The 22,180-nt window shown below is 46.6% G+C and overlaps 1 protein-coding gene across 6 annotated transcripts in view; it reads left to right on the top strand.

Annotated features, from left to right (window-relative positions):
- Positions 1 to 22,180, top strand: part of CLASP1 (cytoplasmic linker associated protein 1) — a 220,730-nt gene that overhangs the window by 95,842 nt on the left and 102,708 nt on the right. For all 6 annotated transcript variants that reach the window (XM_084774619.1, XM_084774618.1, XM_084774616.1 and 3 more), the window contains exons 9-10: positions 19,290 to 19,442; positions 22,092 to 22,165. In XM_084774619.1, the coding sequence (XP_084630745.1) occupies positions 19,290 to 19,442; positions 22,092 to 22,165 (227 nt within the window). The remainder of the gene's footprint in view (positions 1 to 19,289; positions 19,443 to 22,091; positions 22,166 to 22,180) is intronic.

The following is a 22,180-nucleotide window of genomic DNA, read 5'->3' as shown; positions in this document are numbered from 1 at the left end:
AGGGAGGGAAGGAGGGAGAAAGAAAGAAAATTTACAGGTTGCAGAGATGGCTTAGTGGTTAAGAGCATTCACTGCTCTTCTGAAGGGCCTGCATTCAATTTCCAGCATCCACATGGCAGCTCACACCTGTCTGATGCCATCTTCTGGTGTGCAGATGTACATGCAGACAAAATATCCGTACACAAATAAATAAATACAAAAGAAAAGAAAGTACATTTGCACTTGTGATTTAAAAAAAAAAACATTTCTAGTTATCGGAATATGCATTAATCTGTTCCCAAAGCACTGTTTTTGTTTATGTAGAGTTTAACCTGCCCAGGCCTAGGAGGAGGAGAAGCTCCCTTTTCAGTCCAGGGGCTGCTGTAGGTAGCTTCATGGATTCAGGACGCTATTGACAATGTTAGTCCTTCTCTGCTAAAGCAGCAAGGTATCAACCTCTGCTTCTGCAAGAATCCAGAATTAGGATTTTATCTGTTACTACTCCAGCTTCTGTTTCTGAAGGTTTGAAATCATTTGACAGAACAGTAGACAGGCAGTAATGCAGACATACTGAAATGCAGTGTCAAATTTATTTACATTTGGTTTTCAAGGGAGCTGGCAGACTCTTTACCTGCCAGTGTTGCAGTGGCTTTAGGTCCCCAGTGGTAACCTGCAGGGCCACACTAACACCCGAGGACCAGTTACAGTTGTACAGCAGCCAAGTGGCCTCGTTTCAGCATTCTTGGTAGAGACGTGAGAAATAATGCCAGTTCTTTTACACAGCATGCCAGCAGGAATTTCACAGTAGCTATTGGTATTTCCAGTTAGCGGCCTCATATTTGCCCACTACCTGGGATCTGCTGGCAGCTGTCACCCGTCATCACACAGCTGGTGTGTGCCTTATCTTGAGCAAGTGAGTCACTGTGCTGGAACCCAGTAGTTTGTTGGGTACTTTGTCTGTGTGACAGCTACTGCACTGTCTCTTCCCTGACAGCTACTGATACAAAGTGACCTTGTTTATCACTCTAAAAGTGTGTGCTCCATGGTAGAGTCAGCTCTCTGGCAGTGGTACCGTGAGTCACTTCTCTCATTGTACCCTGTGAGTCCTGGCATCGAACTTAAATTGTCCCGTTCAACCATTGAACCATTTGCTCATTTTTATTATTTTAAATATCTATCTATCTATCTATCTACCTACCTGTCTATCTGTCTATCTGTCTATCTTCTACCTGTTGTTTTTCAAGTCAGGGTTTCTCTGTGTAGTCCTGGCTGTCCTGGAACTCACTCTGTAGACCAGGCTGGCCTAGAAGTTACAGAGATCCCCCTGCCTCTGCTTCTTGAGTGCTGGGATATCAGGAGTGTGCAAGCAGCACTCGGCCCCTTTGCTCTTTGCTCATTTTTAATAACTGTGCTATTTTAAGTCTTTGTGATTGAGCTGTCCGGACTCTTTTTAGACTTCTGGATTCTAAGGCTCTTAGCACGTAACTCATCTGTAGATCCCATCTGCCAGCTGTTCTGTCCCCTTTATGTCCTAGTGTATGAAATTTAACATTTTTGATGAAGTTTAATCTTTTTTTCTTCAGTTTTGTTACTTATGAACAATGATTCTACTTTCACTCAGAAACTGAAGCTCTAAATTAGTACTAACTTGGACAAGCTTTTTGTTAAAAGATTAATTATTTAACTTTTGGACAATTTCATACATGTATTTGGTACATTGTGATCACATTTACCCCCATTGAACTCTACTCTTTCTCCACTGGCCCTGTCTTCTTCCTGTCTAGCCCCCTTCTACTCACATGTTGTCGTTATTATTATTATTATTATTATTATTATTATTATTATTATTATTATTATTATGCAGGCATTGAAAATATCATAAACACGTTTTTATAAAACCTAGTGTTAAGGGTAATACCTTTAAGGGAGAGATAAGGCTTATCTTGGGTTGTATTTCTTAACATGCTTAAAATTATATTCTGTGAAACCAATGGGTTTCATTCTTTTGTGAGTGTAATGTGATTGGGACTGGAATCAGCAATAAAGGCATAGCCAAGTAGCAGCGTAGGCTGTGCTTGCTGTCTCAAGTAGGATCTTCATCTTCATATGATTCCTCCTCGTTGCTAGGCTACCCAAAGGCTGTCAGCTTTGGCAAAAATATGGGCGTTAAAAATATGTTGTTGTATAGATGTTTCTTTTTCCTTTCCCATCTCCGTATAATTAGCAAACTCCCAGAAGCGCAAATTACAGTCTTCCCTTTCATGGTTTTCAAAAACCAAATTATTTTCTGCGTAAATTTATCAAGCAGATGTGTTGCGCGTACAGGAGAGTTGGGCTCTCAGAGTGAAAGAGCATTAATTATGGGCTTTATCCACAGGCATGTAATGATCTTGAATTGTGTTTGATTGACATGAGGCCATGGATATAATTTGGTTAGAAAATTCACATGCTGTTGTTTCCTATGAAAAACTAACATATTGATGAGGAAATCTACAAAGCATCATGTCAATCAAATCTCTGGAAATGCCATAATCTGTAGCTAAAGGGCAGGACAAAATATTATTTAGAGATACAGCCACACACTAAGTTAACTATTATTTGTCACACACTCAGATGTACCTAGGGTCACTTTGCTGCCAAATGCAGCCTTCCTTACCTTTTTAAAGTTGAAAATAACCTGCAAAATGTTACCTAATTCCACTTGGTTGGAGGGGAGAACTCCTGGGAACCTGAAAACAAAGCACCATGGATGAGCACCTTAGGTAAGGGCTGAACTGTTGCCAGCTGTGGCCAGGACAAAGCCCTCATTTAAAGGCGAACCTTTATTAGGCAGCCAACCTCCGTTGTCCACTCCGCATTAAAGGCTGTGGTTCTGGGTCCCACTCTGTCGCTGCTTGTTTATTAGGCTATGCCTCTCGCTGGCTTGGAGAGTTCAGTCTTAGGATGGTGTTGCTGTACTCACAGATAGGTGGACAGTGTGCCATCATGCTGGCAAATGTGTTGGTCTGTGCTGAGCAGAAGCCCACTCACAGCAGCCTAGAGGAGACTGTTCGCGGCTTCGGTAAGCTGCAGGGACTGTGCAGTTGGTTGCTTCTCGTTTGAAGATGTATGGTAGTTAGGGAATTGGGTGTTTCTTAAGGGAGCAAAGAGTTGGTTTGCAAACCGAATAAGCTGTGAAGACTCTTATTATCTGAGTAAAGACAGAGGCAGTCCCCTCCCCTGGCCGTTGTGAAGAGCTCAGGGCGAGAGCCTAGGCTTTTATTTTGGAATGAGGTGGCAGTTGTCACAGAGCTGGCTCTCCTGAGGGAGGTGTAGGAGGAGAGTCTGCTGATGCTGAGCTGCTGTCAGGACGCACAGCATTTTTATCTGGTGCCGGATCACTGACAACATGACCACTGGGAAAGGTAGGCACTTGTATTTGGAAAGTGTAATTATTACTGACATATTGGGAGGTGAAGAAAACACAGAATGTTTTATAATTGTGTTGTTGACTCACAGCCATGGGTAGAAAGTAAAGAAATTGCTGCTGCGAGTGTGATGTGTAGGTAGGCAGGAGAGATGCTGAGGCCTGCAGATTATTAGAGTGCCAAAGTTGATGTCCTTTAAAGACTAGGAGGAAGGGCACAGAAGCAAAGGTTGGCCAGGTGTCCCCAGCAGGCCCTTATGTGCTTTCAGTTTTTCTCTGCTCCTTCATGCTCTGGGATGTGGTTTATGGGGATAAATCTATTTTAACCACCTCAAAGCGTTTGTTAGTATGCTCCAGCTGCCTTTGGGCAGAGTCTGCTGGCTGGGAGGGCCTGGGTCTCCCCAGCTGCAGCTAGAAGGAGCGCACAGCGCAGGGCACCGGAACTGCCCTCCAGTCACGCTGTGTCCCCCTGGTGAAGGGCAGTCTGTAAGGTGACAAAAGTTGACTAGGGAAACCAGCCAGCACACGTTGTTCAAACAGTCCTATTGCTTAGCCTCTGTCTTCCGTGGGTTTGCCCAGGCTTAGGCAGTGTTGGGGGGATGTCACAGAAAGTAGGTTTGTGTTTACCGCTGAGTGCCGCTGATGATCTAGAGGCAACCTGTTCACCGTCCTGCTGTCCTAGGGCTCGTGTTTCTGGCTGACCTAACCTCCTGTCTCTGAAGGGCATTTCCAGACCCTTCAGCTGAAACAGACATGACCCAGTGTGACTGGTCAAGTAACCTGCGTTCATTTGCTTCCACTGTGGGAACTGAGCTCCTCTCAAGGACTTTGGCACTGTACTGATGTTGTAGGGATCCTAAAGGCCATGTGTCTCTATGTGCGTGCGTGCTACTTTATTTGTATATGTGGGTGGGTGTGCATGTGAGGTCAGAGGCAGACCTGTGGGAGTGGGTTCTCCTCTTTCACCATAGGGTCCGAAGACTGAGCTCTGCTCATTAGGCTTGGCAGCAAGTGACTTTACTCACTGAGCCATCTTGCTGGCCTGAGATCTCCTTCAACTAAGCCTGGCTTAGCTGAGACCGAACAGAAGTTTTCTTTTGGTGAAAATGGTCCTTCAGGAAGATGCTATATCTCGTTAATTGTTCATGTTGATAGTTTAAGGGGCAAAGTGGTGGAACTTTTTCTTACCTCGTATTTGCCTCTTGTTAGGGTTCCTGGCTGTTTAGGAAATCAATACCTGGGTGGGAGTGTTAAATAATGCATGTTCCAAAGAGCCTTTCATTTGAGGGTTTGGTAACAATATTTGCCTTAAGTTGTTGAATTCAAGGGCTGCTTTCTAAATATCGGGAGTTGGGGGAAGTAATCTGGAAGTCCACTGTCTGTGTTGGAGGCTGGAAGGAGCCCTTCAGGCTACCTGCCTTCTGTTACTGAGATGCAGCTTAAGCCGCAAGTGTGATAGCAAACAGCGATCCGATCCGAGGCCACTCCTGAGCAGGAGCCTATCTGAGGATCTGTCATCTGTGGCTGATAAAGATAGGTTGACACTGGTGCATGAGGTAATAACAGCTGTTAGTCACTGTTTGGAATTCTCAGAGCACATTTCTGCATGTTGTTTGTTGTTTTATTATCTTCACGAGGCAGCCCCTGAGGAGTGGGCCTGAGGTTTCAGGTTTCCTGTAATTGGGTCAGTGTCTGGACACAGGAAAACTCCACCCTGTGCTGACTTAGAGCAGTCACCACTCCACCCCCCTTGCTGCACCCCCTCCTGCTGCTGCCTCCTTCATTGCTGTTAACAAAGCTGGAGTTAGGTTTGTGTCTGTGATTCGGAAACTGTGCCTGGTCAGTAGCTGCTGTAGGGAGTAATTCAGAAATGAAAGCACTGGAGAAAACCTGAAACAGGCACCAGAGCCAGTTGTCCTGTCCCCTGTTGGAGGAGTAAGCAGGCTACCAGGATGAGACCTGATAGGCTGCCATCATATGGTGGGGGAGGAGGTCCCCTTCTGTCACAGGCCTAGGGGAGAAGAATAGGATGGGGAGGGGGAGATACAAGTGAGGGGATAACAATTGAGATGTAATCTGAATAAATTACTTAAATAAAAATAAATAAATAGTAGCATCTGGAGACTGAGGAAGGAGGATAGCAAGGCCAAGCCATGGGCACCCCAGTACTGAAGAATGAGATGGAGATTTGGGGGGGTGGGGCAGGATGCTAGCAAAGGAAGTTGTAATATAGGCATGATGCGTTTGGTTTGACAGGCAACTTGCTGTTGTTGGAGCCGGGCATGTGAAGAAGATGGCCAGGGGTCTGTGTGCCATCCTGAGGCCGGTTCCTACCCTGAATGCCATTGCTGTGGCGTCGAAACTTAAGCCACCTAGACTGTGTAGATGAGGAAGACAGATACAGAGTGGCCAACTTGAATTTTATTAAATGCAGCTTGATCTGTCATAACCATTTCATAAACCAAGGGCCATGGACACCAGTGGGAAGTAAGAGGGGCACCATTTCCGAAGGGAAGATAGAACTTTAAGTGAAACAAATTTAGCTTTGTGAGAAATGCACCAGTTTTCTTTATCTTCAGTAAAAAGAGGTGTGTTTTAATTTAAATTATGTGTGCATTATGTGTGTCTGTATGTGTATATGGAGTGCATGTGCCCTTGGAGTCCAGAAGAGGGTGTTGGGTCTAGTGGGGCTGGAGTTATAAGTATTTGTGAGCTACTTGGTGTGGGTGCTGGGGACTAAATCAGACCCTCTTACAAGTAGCAAGTGCTCTTAACCACTGAGCTACCTCCAGTCTCAGTTCCCATTTGTTTTTCTTAGTTTCATACAGACTAGGGTAAATTATCTTTAAAAAACATTGTCAGCCCTTCAGGTAGCTTTTGGTGGTGGCTGCTCTAGTTGGCAGGTGAACCTAGGTGAGCAGGCCATAAAACTAAAGTCTCATGCAGTAGCCAGTTTTATTCAGAGCATCTGACAGTTTATGCTCTGAGGATTAAGAAGAGTCACCCAAGTAAAGTGTACAACCGTAAGAACAAGCTATACATGGCAAAAAGATGTCTTTCCATAGAGGCATGTGAGTAACACCCGCTGAAGTAAAGTCACTCCTATCCACCACACCTGGGACGAACAGGAAATAAATTCCAAGAACAATTGTGTTTTGTGGGAACTGAGGTCACAAGACCTTGTCTTGTTTTCTTGGGGATTTCTCATACGACTCCCCTCTTAGGCTATGTTGTTGTATCTGTATATCTTAACTGTATAGAAAAGACCTAGAGGGTCAGAAAGCACATATGTAGTTGTATATGTAAGGAAGTTTCAGGGAAGACCTGCTCTGAGTGTGAGGCAGCATCCCATAGCTGCCGTGTCCACATAGTTGTAAAAGCAACAAAACGACAAAGCCCACCCCTGTTGGCCTCCTGGCTCCTGTGATGTGAGCTTTGCCCCAGTGGACCTGAACCAGCAGCTAAGGTACAGCTTTCCTCCCTCTGTATTTTCTGTTGTGGTTGGTTGGTTAGTTGGTTTTTCTTTCATGGCCACCACAATGATAACATTAACAGGTGAGTAACATTCTACCTCTGTTATCTTCCTCTTCTAATCCAGAAACCTCTGGAAAAAGCACGTTGAGGCATCTTATCCATAAACTGGCTAATGCCTATTCCTCAGAGTGGTTATGGTTGGGCATCTGAAATGAGAAAGACACCGAAACCCAGAGCAGGCTAAGGAGACTGGCTGCGGACCATGACTGTGGTCCTGGGCAGAGAGGGCCCGGTGTGAGGACTAAGGGGCACTGGGCAGACGGTGTCACTGAGTAATGAGACTGAATCAGCCCTGGCACTTTAGTAGGAATCAACTGAGTTACTGTGAGACGCTGGTGTGGGGTGTGTGGGAACTCTGCGTTTACAGTAACTCTGTAAATGTAATACTTTCCCCAAAAGTTTATATTAAAAATGTAAGAACTGCAAAGAAGTGAGGGGGTTGGAAAGAAGCTTTTTATTTTAATTCTGCCTTCTCATAATGTTACAGTTATTTAACCACATTCATATATGAATTGATTTTATTTTTGAAAACAGCTTCATCTGTCTTTTGCATGATATGCTCATCTTTTTTTAATGTTTTATATGAAACATATATTACCATATTTTTTAAGGCATAGAATAGAGTCATAGAAGCCGGCAGGGCCACTTTTGGTGATAGGAACTCCTATGATGCCCACATAGGACGGGAAGGCCTGGTCTATGGGGCCTTGGTAGCACTGGGGAGTGGAGGGCAGCGCTGGGGAGGAAGAGCTAAGAGCCAGACTGTGTTTTGGCTTGCGTGGGTGGCGCCGGGTGAGTCAGGGAGCTGGAGCAGGGCTGGTGCTGGGTTTTTACCATGGATGATGATGGTTTGGGGATCCCCGATGTAGAATTTATTTTGACTCAAGTGGTCTATATTTTGGACTAGAGATGGAGCTGCTATGAGAAGACTGATATGTTTATTAGACTGTTGGTCCTTATTTTGATTGTCATTTTATTTTACTTTATTTTTCATGGAAAAGTGGTTCTTTGCCTCTCTCTAAGGGCTACTGAGAACTGAGGTTATTGAGGCCCAGATGGGGAATCCAAAGGCTTTTTGCATAAGGATGAAATGGCTCACGGTGTAATCACTGCTAAGTACCATAGACATTTTGTTAGGAGGCCATTGCCAAATTTGGCTCTGATATTTCCAGCTCACTTGTCCTTGTGCCTGCCTAGTGGCTGCCACAAAGAATTAGGTCAGTGTGGCCACCCTGATGATTCGAGTGGCATTCCTGAAGATTACAAGGATAGATCTGATGGCTGTGGATCTGAGCTCTGACAGGGGCTGCTTATAGCATCCCTTCAGGGCAAGTTCAAAGGCAAAATAAGGACTGTGGTATAAAAGAGAGATGAATATTTTTATCAGTGAAAAGATAGGAGGTGATTTTTGTTAATATAGCTTTTTACAGATTATCTTAAGTGTTGATCTTATTTTTGTTTAAAACTTTATTTTAAGCTTTTAGTTTTTAGTCATCCATATAAAACTCTATCCCTTAACTTAACCTCACCTCCTTTCCCATGAATTATTAAAAGTATAAATCACACACTTTTTAAAAGGTGCACACTTAGGCTGGAGGAGTCGTTCAGTGGGTCGGTCAAGTGCTTGCTGCCCAGGTGAGAGGAGCAGAGTTAGGATCCCGAGAACCTCTCCAACAGCAGCCTGACGGTCTATGGGGAGAGAGAGGGTGGAAACTGGTTTTGGTTCCTTTTCTATTTCTGTGATTAAAAACACCTTGACCAAGGCAGCTTATAAAAAAAAAGCATTTAATTTGGTTTATGGCCTCACAGGTCCAGAGTTGATGGTGTTAGAACAAAGGAGCAGCTGAGAGGGAGGAAGGGAAGGGGAGAGAGAGGAACAGGAAGTGGAAGAAGAGGAGGGAAGGGAGAGGGGAGAGACGAGAGAGTGAGCTCCTGTTGGGAATTGCATGAATCTTTTGAAACCACAAAGCGCATCCCAGTGATACACATCCTCCAGCAAGGCCACACCCCCTAATCCTTCTCAAACAGTTCCACCAACTGGGGACCAAGTATTCAAATATATGCGCCTACAGGGGCCATTCTCATTCAAACTACCACAAAACCGTGTCCAACTATGTTGCTTGGAGGTCCAGTTTTGGGGACATGATTACTTGTAGATAAGGTCATCAGGGTAGATTCCTCTGTTTGAGTCCCAGTGGTTTTGTTAAGAGAGGGTATGAGGAGGATCTGGTCCATAGCTCTGCTGGTGGAGTACTTGCCTAGCCTGCATGAAGCAAAGGACACTATACATCTTGTTCTGGAAGTTCCCTGTGTGCAGTTGGTATGATTTGCTCACTCTGTATATCCAGGACCTACCAAAGTGCCTTAGGATGTAACAGATCCTTACAGAGCTTAAATGGCCGTGCAGAGGACAGCATCAGGTAACCACTGGCCTCCTGTCCCTTGCATAAATCACCCTGGCTTTTTTTTTTAAGTAAATAAATACTTTGCTCATTAATTTAGAGCTCAGAAGAGAGAAGCTATGCCAGCCCCACTAGGTCCTCTCCATCCCAGCAGGGTTTTCACTGCATCTCTTGCCCCTTTTCACCGCCGTCAAGGAGGGCATTAGCCCGAGAAGAGAAAGAGCCCTCTAACAGTGGACACACTTTTGTTCCAGATAAAGGGTTCTGAGGTGAAGTTCCTGTAAGAAACAAAGTCAACATCTCCAGGAAGGACATTTGGTTTTGTTTGAGGCAGGTGTTGGTATTAGCCAAGCACCCTGCAGCTCCAGTGGCACTGGAATTATAGCCACACACTGCCTCTAACCCTCGCTTTGGAGGGCCACTTGGGGTGACTTATAAATTGAGTGAGCTTTCTTACACACTGCTCTCTGTCTTAATTGGACAATGAGATGATTATTTGGAGAATTGGCTTAGAAGTTGGAGGATGCTGAGGACAGCCAAAGGCAGCGATGAATGTGCCTCTGTCTGGTCAGGATCATGAAGTGTGGTGTGGGGACAGTGCCTTGGTCCATTTAGCCTAGGTAATAAACACATGATCTTTGTGTGAGGACAGGTATCACATAAGCCATTTCCGTAAATTCAGTAAATTAACTGTAATTTCCAAACTCTTAATCTCTTTACTGGATGTACAGAAACTACACGTCCTCCCCTCAAGTACATACGCTTACAGTCGCGCACCACTTCCCTCCCTGGTTTTAGCCTGCGGTTGTGTGGCCTCTACATGTGCCACGCATCAGGATGTCTGGGCAGGTCTTTAACAAATGACAGGGAGAAACCCAGTTAGACTTGCTCTGGTGCCTGGATGCAATCAAAAGAATTTTAGAAAGCTAACTTACGCAGCGTTGAAACAAGTTATTCTTGGCCTGTTACTGTTTGCTTTGTAATTACGTAAATAATTACAGCAGCATGAACTCCAGCTAGCTGTTTAAGGAGGCTTTCAGCTGGTGCTGACGTGCTAGTACACGTGCTTTAAGCACATGTGTGCTGTCGTTTTCTGGGCGCAGAGACCCATCAACTATAACACACAACTTTTCAAATAGTTAGACTGGGAATTTCTTGGATTTGAGTGAACATTGTTATGAAGAAACAGATTTATTCATTGTTGAGTGGATAAAACAAACCCAGACTCATACATACTCTCCCGGAGCTATTTATTAGAAGCAATTTCTAGATTCTTACAATAGCTGAATTTTTTTTTTCAGGGTGTGTGGTACACACCTCTAATCTAAGCACGGGGGAGTGGAGGCAGGGCTCAGGAGTTGGAAGTCATTCTTGACACGTGTGGAGTTCAAGGCAGTCCTGGGCTGTATCTCACAGAACAGAGATGAGGATAAACAAGATGGTTCTGTGGGTGAAGGCATTTGCCACACAAGCCTGGCTACTTAGTTTCTCCCGTGGAACCAGCGTAAACAAACACTCTTGATACAGTTGCTCTTTGGCATCCATACAGGTTCTCCGTGGGGGTTGGGGGGGAGTGTATGTGTACAGACACACACTTTATAAAAACAAACAAATTTCTTTTATTCTTTTACTGCTTTGGCTAATTCTTCTTTGTTCCGCAGTTCTTTGAGCTGTGGGGCATTGTATTCTGCTGTAATGGCCATGTTTCCCCGGGAGGCACTTGACAGTAGCTGAAAGTTCATATGCAGGGAGCGCAAGGGTTGGTGTGAGTAAGGCACACACTCCCTCTCCCCAGTGCGTGAGGAGCTCTGGAGGGCTCACACAGTGGTGCCTTATTTCCTCTGCACTCTTGCACCTCTGAATGGGCCTCGGATGTACGTATGGCTAACAGAAGAGCAAGGGAACAGTCTTAGCTCTGACCTTGAACTTTGATCCAAGTTGATAAGGTGGTGCTGTCAGTTAAAGAGCTGGCTGCCAAGCATGAGGAGTTTGACTGCTGTTATCATGGGTCAGCCAGCTCCCTCAAGTCGTCCTCTAACCTCTCCCTGCATGTATCGCGCCCTCCCCACCCCCCTCCATCCCCCCCTTTTGCGTGGGACTTGCTGCATGGTCTAAAATGTAGACTGAGGATTGTAGACCATGAGGTCACAGCACAGGACTGCAGCAGGGAAACCTTAAAGACACATGTGTGCCCAGTCAAAGCACAAGACCCCATCATAGCCGTCCATCACTGCCCAGGCCCTTCCAGACCCCTCTCACCTGGCTGCCTTTCTCCTCGTCCTTTAGTCTTCCTTTTGCTAGTCCAGTGCCATGATACTGGCTTCCACGTACGTTGAGCAGCGACCTCAGTATCAACGGCTGCCATTGGGAATCTGCCTTCAGTTCTCTGCTCCCTCTGCCCGAGATGAGAACAGCCCTAGAGTTGGGAGGTTTCCGTATCCATTCTCATGAGAGGACAGCTGGCTGCTTTATTATCCTGGGAGGGATTCCTTGTTCTTAATGTTTGCTCAGAAGTCGTCGCTAGGATTTGTTCTGCGTAGGTGCTCAGCATTGTAGCCTAAGGTGTTCCTGACCCAAACAGGATTTAAAAGCACTTCACACTGCCCATTCTTCAGTATTGGATACAAGCAAAGCAGTGAGTCACATCACAAGGCTGAGCGGAGAGCATAAAGGACTCTTTCTAACTGTGTTTGGGCTGCTCTGTGTGTGTATGTCACACTGGACATGCCTTTGGCAAGGTCTTGCCGCATGTCTGTTCCCATACTGCATTATGAATGCTACAGGGAGCGGTGGCATTCCTTCGTTGTTCCAGCCCCTAGCAGAGTGCCTGGGAGCACTGTCACACAGTCTAGAAGTGCTGGAGAGATGGAGGAAGAAAGATGCTCTGGTATGCTGTTAGCATCCAGTAGCGGCAGTTTCCTGGTTGTGCGCCTTTTTATTTTAATTTTTTTAAAATGTATTTTCTGAGATAGGGTCTCAACTGCATAGAGCAAGCCAACCTCAAACTCACAGAGATTTGCCTGCCTCTATCTGCCTGTCCCCCAAGTAGTGGAATTAAGTAAAGCCACCCACCATTCTGCGTTGCTTTAGGAACTTTTTGTTTGTTTGTTTGTTTGTTTGTTTTGTAGCCTTGACTGTCCTGGACATGCTTTGTTAGACCAGGCTGGCCTCGAACTCACAGCGATCCGCCTGCCTCTACCTCCTACTGCTGGGATTACAGGTGTGCACCACCATGCCTGACTTTTAAGAGCATTTAAAAAGATTTATTTATTATGTATACAATGTTCTGCCCACCAGAAGAGGGTACCAGATCTCATTATAGATGGTTGTGAGCCACCATGTGGTTGCTGGGAATTGAACTCAGGACCTTTGGTAGAACAGTTGGTGCTCTTAACCTCTGAGCCACCTCTCCACCCCAACAAGGTTAAGAGCATTTTTTAAGGCGCATTCTATTCCTCACTCTTCCGTCCCCTGTGCGGACAGTTTTTTGAGTTGCTTCCTGTCCCTGCAGCATCACGGCTGCGTCTGAGTAGCTGTACTTGGAGAATCCTCATGAGGTTCTGTCCAGGTGCCTTGGGCGATTCACATGAAATCTCACGCAGAACAGATTTGCTGGGTTACAGGAGACACAGTCCCCCCTCAGAGTGGCACGTGGAGAAGGGAGATGAGCTGGTCACAAAACTGGGAAGTCAAGGGTAGGCGTCGCTCTCATTCCTGCGACAGAAGCCGGGCGTCAGCTCTTTCCACACCCCTTTCGGCTTATTCTTCCCTCTGCATTGCTCTTGAGGCGTACACCCTGTTTTTGGCTTCAGCATCTCAGGACTTGCTTCTGCTCAGCTTCAAGTTCAGAAGTTCTGGAGTTAGTTGCCATGGTTGGTGGCACGGAGCCTTGCCTCTCTGCTAGCGCTGGCTTCTGTCCAGCAGGTGAGTAGGTGGGTAACTGGAAGGTGAGGTACCTGAGAACTGCTGCCAGCTGCCTGGGCAGGGCAGGCGTGGGTGGACCCTGCAAACAGATAAGTAAGAGCACACCTCCCCAGTTTTTTAAGATAAAGAAGCAGAAGTTTACCTGGTTGCATTATTTTTTAAAGATTTATTTGATGTGTATTATAATGTGTTTTGTTTGCTTGCATGTTTGCGTACCGTGCATGCCTGGTGCCTGTGGCAATTAGAAGCCAGCAGTAGTCTCCTGTTTCCCAGGATGCACAGGGAATTTGACAGAGTATGAGACTTGCGTTGTACAAAAACAGCCTTAGCGAGGGCCCCAAACTGTGTAAGACGGAGGAGAAAGGTCTGTTGGGATATGTATGGACACGCAGTCCTTCTTTGGGCTTCCCCTGTCTCTGCGTCCTTGTCTCAGGACAAGGGCTACTTTGGGCTGCTTTGCGGTGCTCATCCTTCGACAAGGAGGCTAAGTTGAAGGCGGCCAGGAATCCCATCAGCTCAGGTGCCCTAATGCCTTGCTTCAGAGAGCCAGATATTTCCTGCTGCCAGCTCCCCACTTCAAAGCTTGCCCAAGGGGAGAGGACACGCAGTCTTCATTTATTCCTGGCCCTCTGGAAGATGAGCAGTGAGCACACAGCCTGATGCTTTTGCTTCTTACTTTCTTTTCGTTTTTGTTTGCATGACAGGCTTTCTCTGTGTAGCCTTGGCCGTCCTGGACTCACTTTGTAGACCAGGCTGGCCTCGAACTCACAGAGATCTGCCTGCCTTTGCCTCCCTGAGTGCTGGAATTACAGGTGTGCACCAGCGTTCCCGGCTTGGTTCTGGTGTTTCTGTGTGATTGTCAAAGCTTTCCAGAGGAAACTAGAGAGTTTGCAATTCCAGCCTCCACAGCCACAGCCAGCTCTGTCTTTAGTTGACCTTTGTTCACAGTGGCATAGGATGGTCTCTCTGACTGGTCTTTTATTTTATTGACACTGTGTGTGTGTGTGTGTGTGTGTGTGTGTGTGTGTGTGTGTGTGTGTGTGTGTGTGTCTGTCTGTCTGTCTGTCTGTCTGTCTGTCTGTCTGTCTGTCTGTCAGAGGACAACTTTGTAAAGCTGGTTCTTCCCTTCCACCTTTGTATGGGTTCCTGAGATCAAACTCAGGTCCTGCTCAGCAAGCACCTTTTCCTGCTAAGACATCTTGCTCACCTTTTGTCGTTCCTGCTGCTGAAGTTTGTGTGGGGCTTGGTGCCCCTGTTCCTCCTGGCTAAGTGTCCGTTTACAGGTAGCTGCGCTCTGCTGCTCTCTTTCCGTCTACTGGTTTGGTTTTAAATTCACAATGACTGTGTTCTCTGGCCTCTTCCCACCAGGATGCTTTCTGTTTGTTTTAAACTCGGCTTCTCCCAGGAGTTCTCAGAGGCGCACTGGTTTGTTGCTGTCTCCCACAGTCAGGCACACCTATCAGTTTGACCTCAGCTGCCTCTTGAATGGTCTTAACCAGACATGGGTTGGTAAGAGAGTCAGGCGAGAATTCCACAGCCATTCTGTGGAAACTTTACAAGCCTTTTGTAATAGCTTGTCCTAGCTGTGAGGGAGAGAAGAGGCTGAGGTGACTTTGAAGGTGGCTAGGAACTGAAAGGCTCCAGGAGCTCGCTCCTGCTTCTTCCTCCTGGACAGCAGGGGTAGCTGTGGGAAAGTGGTGTTCCCACTGGTGCCGGAAGATAGAGTGGAGTCTTTCTTTGCGCCCAGGAGAATGTATGATTCTGTAGGGTGATTTTCTATGGGTAGCATGCATTATGTGAACAACCTTTACCTAGTGTGACAGCAAAGCTTAAACAGTTAGAAACACTCTTTTCCGCGTTTGCTGTGGCTACTGCTCTAGAAGCAGTCCTGTACTGGCTGATGTCTGTTCAGCCAAAACCCTGAAGAAGCTCAGCACTCAGATGCTAACAGAAGCCAGGCATAGTGGAGGAAGCCTTTAATCCCAGGAAGGTGCAAGGCAGGCAGATCTCTGTGAGTTCGAGGCCATGCTTGTCTACATAGTGAGATCTAGAACAGCCAGAGCTACATAGTGAGACCCTGTCTTGAAAACAAAAACCAAAACAAAACAGATGCTAACAGAGATCAGAATGTACTGTAATTTAGTTGAGCAATACTGAAATGTGTCAAGAACCTAGGGCTGTATGCCTCTGTGTCCAGGGCAGCTGTGGAGCCACTCTGCCACAGGCTCAGCTATTTAGATGGACTGTTTGCCTTGTAAGGCATGGTGATGCTTTCTATAGACAAGGACTTTCCAGTGTGCTGAGACTAGGCACGCTGCTGATGGTCCAGTATACCTCCCTCCCTCACCCTCCTTCCCTCCTTCCCTCCCTCTCTTCCCCTTCCCTTCCCTTTTCCTTCTTCAGAAAAAAACTTAAAATTTATTTAGAAAGTAATATAATATACTTTGATCATATTTATGTTCTTTACATCCTCCCTGATGCAACATCATATCTCTACCTTCACAACTTTGTGTCTTCTTCTTTTTTTTTTTTTTAATTTAATAACCCATCAACTCCAATTTGTGCTGCCCATATATCCCTGGATGATAGAAAATATCACTGGAGCATAGTCAACAAACTAGGAACTAATTTTCAGGAAACTGACTCTCCTGCCCAAGAAGCCATCTGCTGTCCAGAGCTCTTCAGTTAGGGGTGAGAACTCGTGCTGGAGTGAACGCCATGCTGCAGTATTGACTAGCTCGGTCTCATGCAGGTCTTGTGCAGTAGTCCTGTTACATCCTGTAGATACTGGTTTGCTCTGGTCTACCCCAGTCTCTGACATCTAGAATCTTCTTGTCCCTTTTCATAATGGTCCCTCAACCCTGGGAAGGTGCATGATATACATCTCCCGTTTGTGGCTGGGCACTTACCAGTCACTTACTCTCTGTACTCTGATCAGCTGCCCAGCTCTGTATTAACCACCACCCACTGCACAGAGAAACTTCTTTGATGAGGCCTGAGAGCTGTACTAACCTACCAATAGATATGAATTTAGACAACAGTTTGATACTATATATTAACAAAATAATAGTTGTAGGGTTCACCCCTGAGGGTTGTGAGCTAGCTCCTCAGCCATTGGTTCTTGGCCAGATTTGAAGTTCTAAGCATGCATTTCCTCCTGTGGAGCAGGCCTGATAGCCAATCAGAAATCACTTAGTTACCCCATAACATTTAAGCCACTATTACACTCATGGGCATATCTTGCTGTGCTGGTCGTTATTGCAGTTCGGTGGGCTCACATTCAGGAAGACTCTGATGACTCCTCTACCAACCCCCTGCAGCCTGAGCGCACTTTCTAATAGTAGCCAACAGGAGGAAGCGCTCTGTTCAGCACTAGCTTGATGTCTCCATACCCTGTGACTTATGTGTGTCATGTCTTCAGCGATAAGGTCTTACCACCCACCGAGTTCTGGGAGAGAGAGGGAGAGGGAGAAGAGAGGAGAGAGGAGAGAGAAGAGAGAAATTAACAGAATTTAATTTGGCCTGGGCTCTTTTAAATTTGTGTGTATGGGTTGTGGGTACAGATGTATGCATATATTTATGGAGGCCAAAGATCAATTTCTTAGGTGCTGCCTACGTTTTTAGGTTGTTTAAAATTTTTTGGTAACGTGTGTGTGTGTGTGTGTGTGTGTGTGTGTGTGTGTGTGTGTATGTGTGTGTGTGTGTGTGTATGCGCACGTGCGTGCGCGCACCCATGCACGCACCCATGCACATGCAAATGCTGAGGAACACATGGAGGTTAGAGGCGGTTAGAGGACAGCTTGTGGTGATCACTTCCGTGTGTGTTCCAGGGAGTGACTCAGGTTGTCAGCCTTGGCAGTGCGTCTTCACCCGCTGAGCCCCTTGCCTTGAGGGTGCACCTTCATATTGTTAAGACAGGGTCTGTCACTGGCCTAGGCCTGTCTGATTAGGCTGGCTGTCTCTGCCTCCCTAGCACTGGGGTTAAATCTCACACCACCACTCATGGGTTTTTTCCCCCTGAGACAAGATTTTTCTGTGTATCCCTGGCAGTCCTGAACTCACTTTGTAGACCAGGCTGGCCTCTACCTGCCTGCCACCTGCCCCTGCCTCCCAGAGTGCTGGCATTAAAGGCGTGCGCCCCCACGCCTGGCCACGTGGATTCTTTTACTTACTGGGCCCTGGCCATGGACCTCATTTTCCAAGCATTTTACTGATTGAATCTTCTCCCCAGCTCCAGCCTCCTTTAATTTGATTTTTAAGTTTTGAAAAGTCTGAGAAACTTAGGCTAACCTTCTTTAAACTGCATTAGTTCAGTTTTCCAAGCAGGAACTGTTATTTTTATTCCCAAACATCTTTTCAGTAAAGTTCTCTGATTTAAAACATCATGTCCCCGCTATGGGTCTGAAAAAGAAGGACACAATTTTCCTGTGTTCTGATGAATTTCGAGATGAGACAGGAAGGACCAGTTAGTGAGCTGATGGATCAGTTAAAAAATACCGACTTTGAAGTTTAGGCTCCTTTGTTCTGAGTGCCTGCTGCTGTGCTTTTACACCTCTCTCTCTCTCTCTCTCTCTCTCTCTCTCTCTCTCTCTCTCTCTCTCTCTCTCCCTCTCTCCCTCTCCCTCTCCTTTCTCCTTCTCCCCCGCCCCCCCATACACACACACACCATGCTGTCACTGCAGTCCAAGCACTTCCAACATAGCAGTTTCTCTGTGTCCTTACTGTGTTCAGCGCAGACCTTCACTGCCACCCCTCCCTGCTGCCCCTTTGCTCAGCCCCTGCAGCCCCTTCTTGTCGCCCTGTAATTAGCTGTCTGCTCTGCTGAGGGACTCGGGTAGGTTACTGTTAGGTTTGTCTCCAGAGGTGGATGAAACAGCAAGTGGGGTGGGGGAGGGGGCGCAGTTAGAGCCCTAGAGACGCCGGCTGCTCCTTCTCCTCCCCTTCCAGGGAGGCATTTCCTCAGACAATGGCTGCTACAGGTATATATGCCTTCCCAGTGATAGTGAGCCTTTAAAATATACCCACTTTGAGGACAGAAATACTACGGCTTCTGTTTTTTCTTTTACACCTAAACTGTCTTGTCTTCCCCAAACTTTTGGTGGTTGGGTTTTTTTGGGGGGGGCTGAGGGGGTGGAGGGGTGATGGTGGTGGTGGGGTATGTGTGTGCGCGCGCATGCGTGTGACAGTCTCTTACAGCAACAGATAGTTATGGTTCTGTAGCCCACAAGTTACTTGCCCAGAACACAGGAGAACCTGCAAACATTGTGCTCTTTACTTTTAGATTAGCTCATTTCTTTAAAGTGTGTGGGTGTCTGTCTTCATATTTGTGTGTATACCACATGTGTGCCTGGGGTTCAGAGACAAGAGAGAGGACGGTGGATGCCCGGGTCCTGGAGCCACCGTGTGGGTGCTGGGAAGCCAACACATGTCCTCGGGAGAAGGCAGCGCTCTAGCCCGTTTTCACTTCAACAGCCCTTCGTCTCTGTAGAGGTGAAATCACGGAGAGGATCATAATGAACCAGATCTGAGGATAAACTTAGCATATTAGCAGACATCTTCACGCCATCTGACTCAGGAAAGTTGCTTGTTGGGATTTCTTAAATTTAATTAAACTTTCAACAAAAACCTAGTTGTTTGGAGGTGTCATTGCAGTCCTAGGTCCTTCTTTTGTGTTTGTTTATTTATTTACTTATTTATGTTGTCTTCATGTGCACCGTGTGTGTGCACATACTCATTCTCTCACTATCACATACAAGCACGCGTGCGCGCGCACACACACACACACACGCACACACACACACACACACACACGCGCGCGCGCGCACTGTTCAAACTAGAAAGCAATGCATAGAGAAAGGGCCAGCTGTTTTCCACAGTGCGGTGGGAAAGCATTCTCGCTCTCACAGTAAGCATGGTCTTCGGATCTGCCTTCCAGGCTTTGCCAGGACATGCATTCCACAGGATCCTGCAAACCAGCTTGATTGTTTGATGCACAGGTGCAAACATACAGTTTTTAAACAGTGGCTTCTGTGCTTCCTCTTCAGATAAAAATTTTGATGATGAGGATTCTGTGGATGGAAACAGGCCTTCTTCTGCCAGCTCCTCATCGTCCAAGGCGCCGTCAAGTTCCCGGAGGCACGTCAGCACGGGGGCCACCCGTAGGCTTGTGTCGTCCAGTCTCGGATCTAAGTCTTCAGGTAAGAGCACACCCTGTGTGGTGTCCCTGAGCCCTCTGTCACAGTGCTCGCCTTCATGTCCCTGTGCTGCACACCCTTGCTTGCGGTCTTTGAGTGGCCTGGTACTACTCTGTTGATTCTGATGAGCTCGCAATGCTAGCTTAAAATGTGGGTGGAGTCACTGCGTTCTAATGAGGCCAGGGAGGAAGAAAGACAACACAGAGGAAGCACCCCGCAAGATGAAGATCTAGAACGCACCCCCAAGCCTCATTTGGTCATCTGGGTCCAGCCATGCCTTGACCACCATCCGGGCTTTTTACCAAATCTGTTTGTTAGGACCAAAAGCCAGATTGAAAATCTTGAAAATCTGATTTGTTCACACATGTAGCATTTCTCCTTGTGAATATCAGTGTGGGTACTGGGTAGACAGTAGGAGGGCCAGTGAGCCGCCTCAGCAGGTGAAGGCGCTGCATGCCCACACCTGGTGATGACAGGGCAGCCCCTGGAGCCCTCCTCCCTAGTAACTCCGTGTCTTACACAGTTTCACTTCTTGTTATTTACACCTCTCATATTGATGCCATGTTTTAAATTTACACACCTGTTTCTTACTTTAAAACATCCTTTAAAACCATGCTCACAGATGGCGTTGGAGGTGGGGTGGAGAGGGGAGTCATAGAATCCCACAACCCTGAAATCCAGAGTTGAGTAGGCTCCTTAAAAGCCTCAGGGAGGAACGCGCTGGAGTGCTGCCCCCTGGTGGTCTCTTCTGGGTAAAGGACGGGCTTGGGAGTGCTGCTCCCTGGTGGTCTGTCCTGGAATGACAAGTGGCTCTCCAGCCCTGTCAGCTCCCCTGAGAGCAGTGTTGGCCACAGGAAGATCAGTGTGGCTTTGCTTGTGTTTGTCATTCTTCCTAATCTTTTTGGGTGCTGTTAGTTTTTTGTTGTCAAGTTTATGTTTATTTAACACAAAATGTACTGTTTTAGGATTCATTTACTTTTATTTTATGTGTCTGAATGTTTGCCTACATATATTTGTGTTACTATGTGCATATCTGGTTCCTGCAGCATCAGGTCCCCTGCAGCTGGAGTTACAGATGATTGTAAGCCACTCTGGTTCTCTGCAAGAGCAGCAAGTGCTCTTAACCTCTGAGCCACCTCTTTAGCTATTTTCAGTGTTTCATTCACCTCCGTGGTAGCATGTATAAAGACTGTGTGCGTTTGTGTGTGTGTGTGTGTATGTGTGTGTGTGTGTGTGTGTGTGTGTGTGTGTGTGTGTGTGTACACGTCTGCATACCCTAGCATGCTTGTGGAAGTCAGAGGACAACTTGGGGAGTCAGTTCTTTGCTTTCATGAGATGGATCTCAGGGAGCAAATTCGGACTGTCAGCTTCATGCCAAGTCCCGTTACCTGCTGAGTCGTCTCACTGGCCCCACTGATTTCCCTTTAATGCATTTGTTTATTCTTGACCTTCCCTTGAGTAATCCCAATTCCATAAACAAAGAGGATAAAACAGGTCCTTTATGACTGATTACACTTTCCTGCCCATCTCTCACCCTGGGTTAGCTTTGCCCTTAGCTCCGCCCTCATCCTTTCTTCCTTTCTTTAACATAGTCTTGACGGCTATAGATGCTTTGCTGGTCCTGGGGGCTCAGAGGGCATTCCCCTCTTCTCACAGCACTCTACTCATATGCTAAAGCAAAAACAGGTGTCGTACATCATGCCTGTGACTGGCATCCACATGGCTTCGCTGCTGTCATGTGAACACATGTACCGCTACCTGGGCTCTCTTTAAAGCCTATGTTTTGCAGGTCTAGCAGGACCCTGACAGCAAATGACATGTCTGATAACAAAGCAGACCTGCTGGGAGTGGTGGCGCATGCCTTTAACCTCAGCACCGGGGAGGCAGAGGCAGGCAGCTCTCTGTGAGTTCGAGGCCAGCCTGGTCTTCAAAGCAAGTCCTGGACAGCCAAGGCTACACAGAGAAACCCTGCCTTAAAAAAGACCGAAAAGAAAAGAAAAGAAAAAGAAAGAAAGCAGACCTGCTAATCTATATAAGTTACTACTGGGGCTTCAAGGATGGCCGCAGACACCAGTGCAAATAGCATTATTAAGGAACAAAATAAGATGAAGTTGCCGTGTATGGGTTTCATATTAGTAAGCAGATATAACTCCCCCCCATGGCAGCACAGAATGGTCAGACAGTCCTAGCGCGATCCAGATCCACCTTGCTGTCCATCCTTCACCAGCCCTTTCCGCCAGTTTTGCCCTCAGCCCTGCCTTCATTTTAAGTGTACACAACATCTTAACCCAGCTTTGTGGGACAAACTTGAACTGGTGCCCAAATAACAACCTGAGTGGCTAGAGAGAAGGCCCAGCAGTAAGAGTGTCAGCTGCTCTTGCCGAGGGCCCGAGTCGGGGTCTGGGACTGCTTGTAACCAGCCCCAAAGTTCCAGTGCCCTCTGGCCTCTGTGCACCCACACATGTGCATGCAACTACGCCAGACTCAAATGCATTCATAAATTAAAGAGCATCTTTTTAAAAAAGTTTTAAATGTTCCAAAATATAATTTCACTTATGTATATTCACAATTCTGTAGTAGATGTTTTGTGCAGTGCTTAGTTCACGTTATCTTTGTTTTAAAAACTAATTTTTTAAATTTTCTTTTAACCAGCTGCAAAAGAGGGTGCTGGTGCTGTGGATGAAGAGGACTTTATTAAAGCCTTTGATGATGTGCCTGTGGTGCAGGTGAGTGCGGGCCTG

Source organism: Acomys minous (assembly GCF_964271855.1).
Source record: "Acomys minous genome assembly, chromosome: 1".
NCBI classification, from domain to species: Eukaryota; Metazoa; Chordata; class Mammalia; order Rodentia; family Muridae; genus Acomys; species Acomys minous.
Note: the sequence above shows the minus strand (reverse complement) of the source record. Positions and strands in the feature narration are given on the sequence as shown.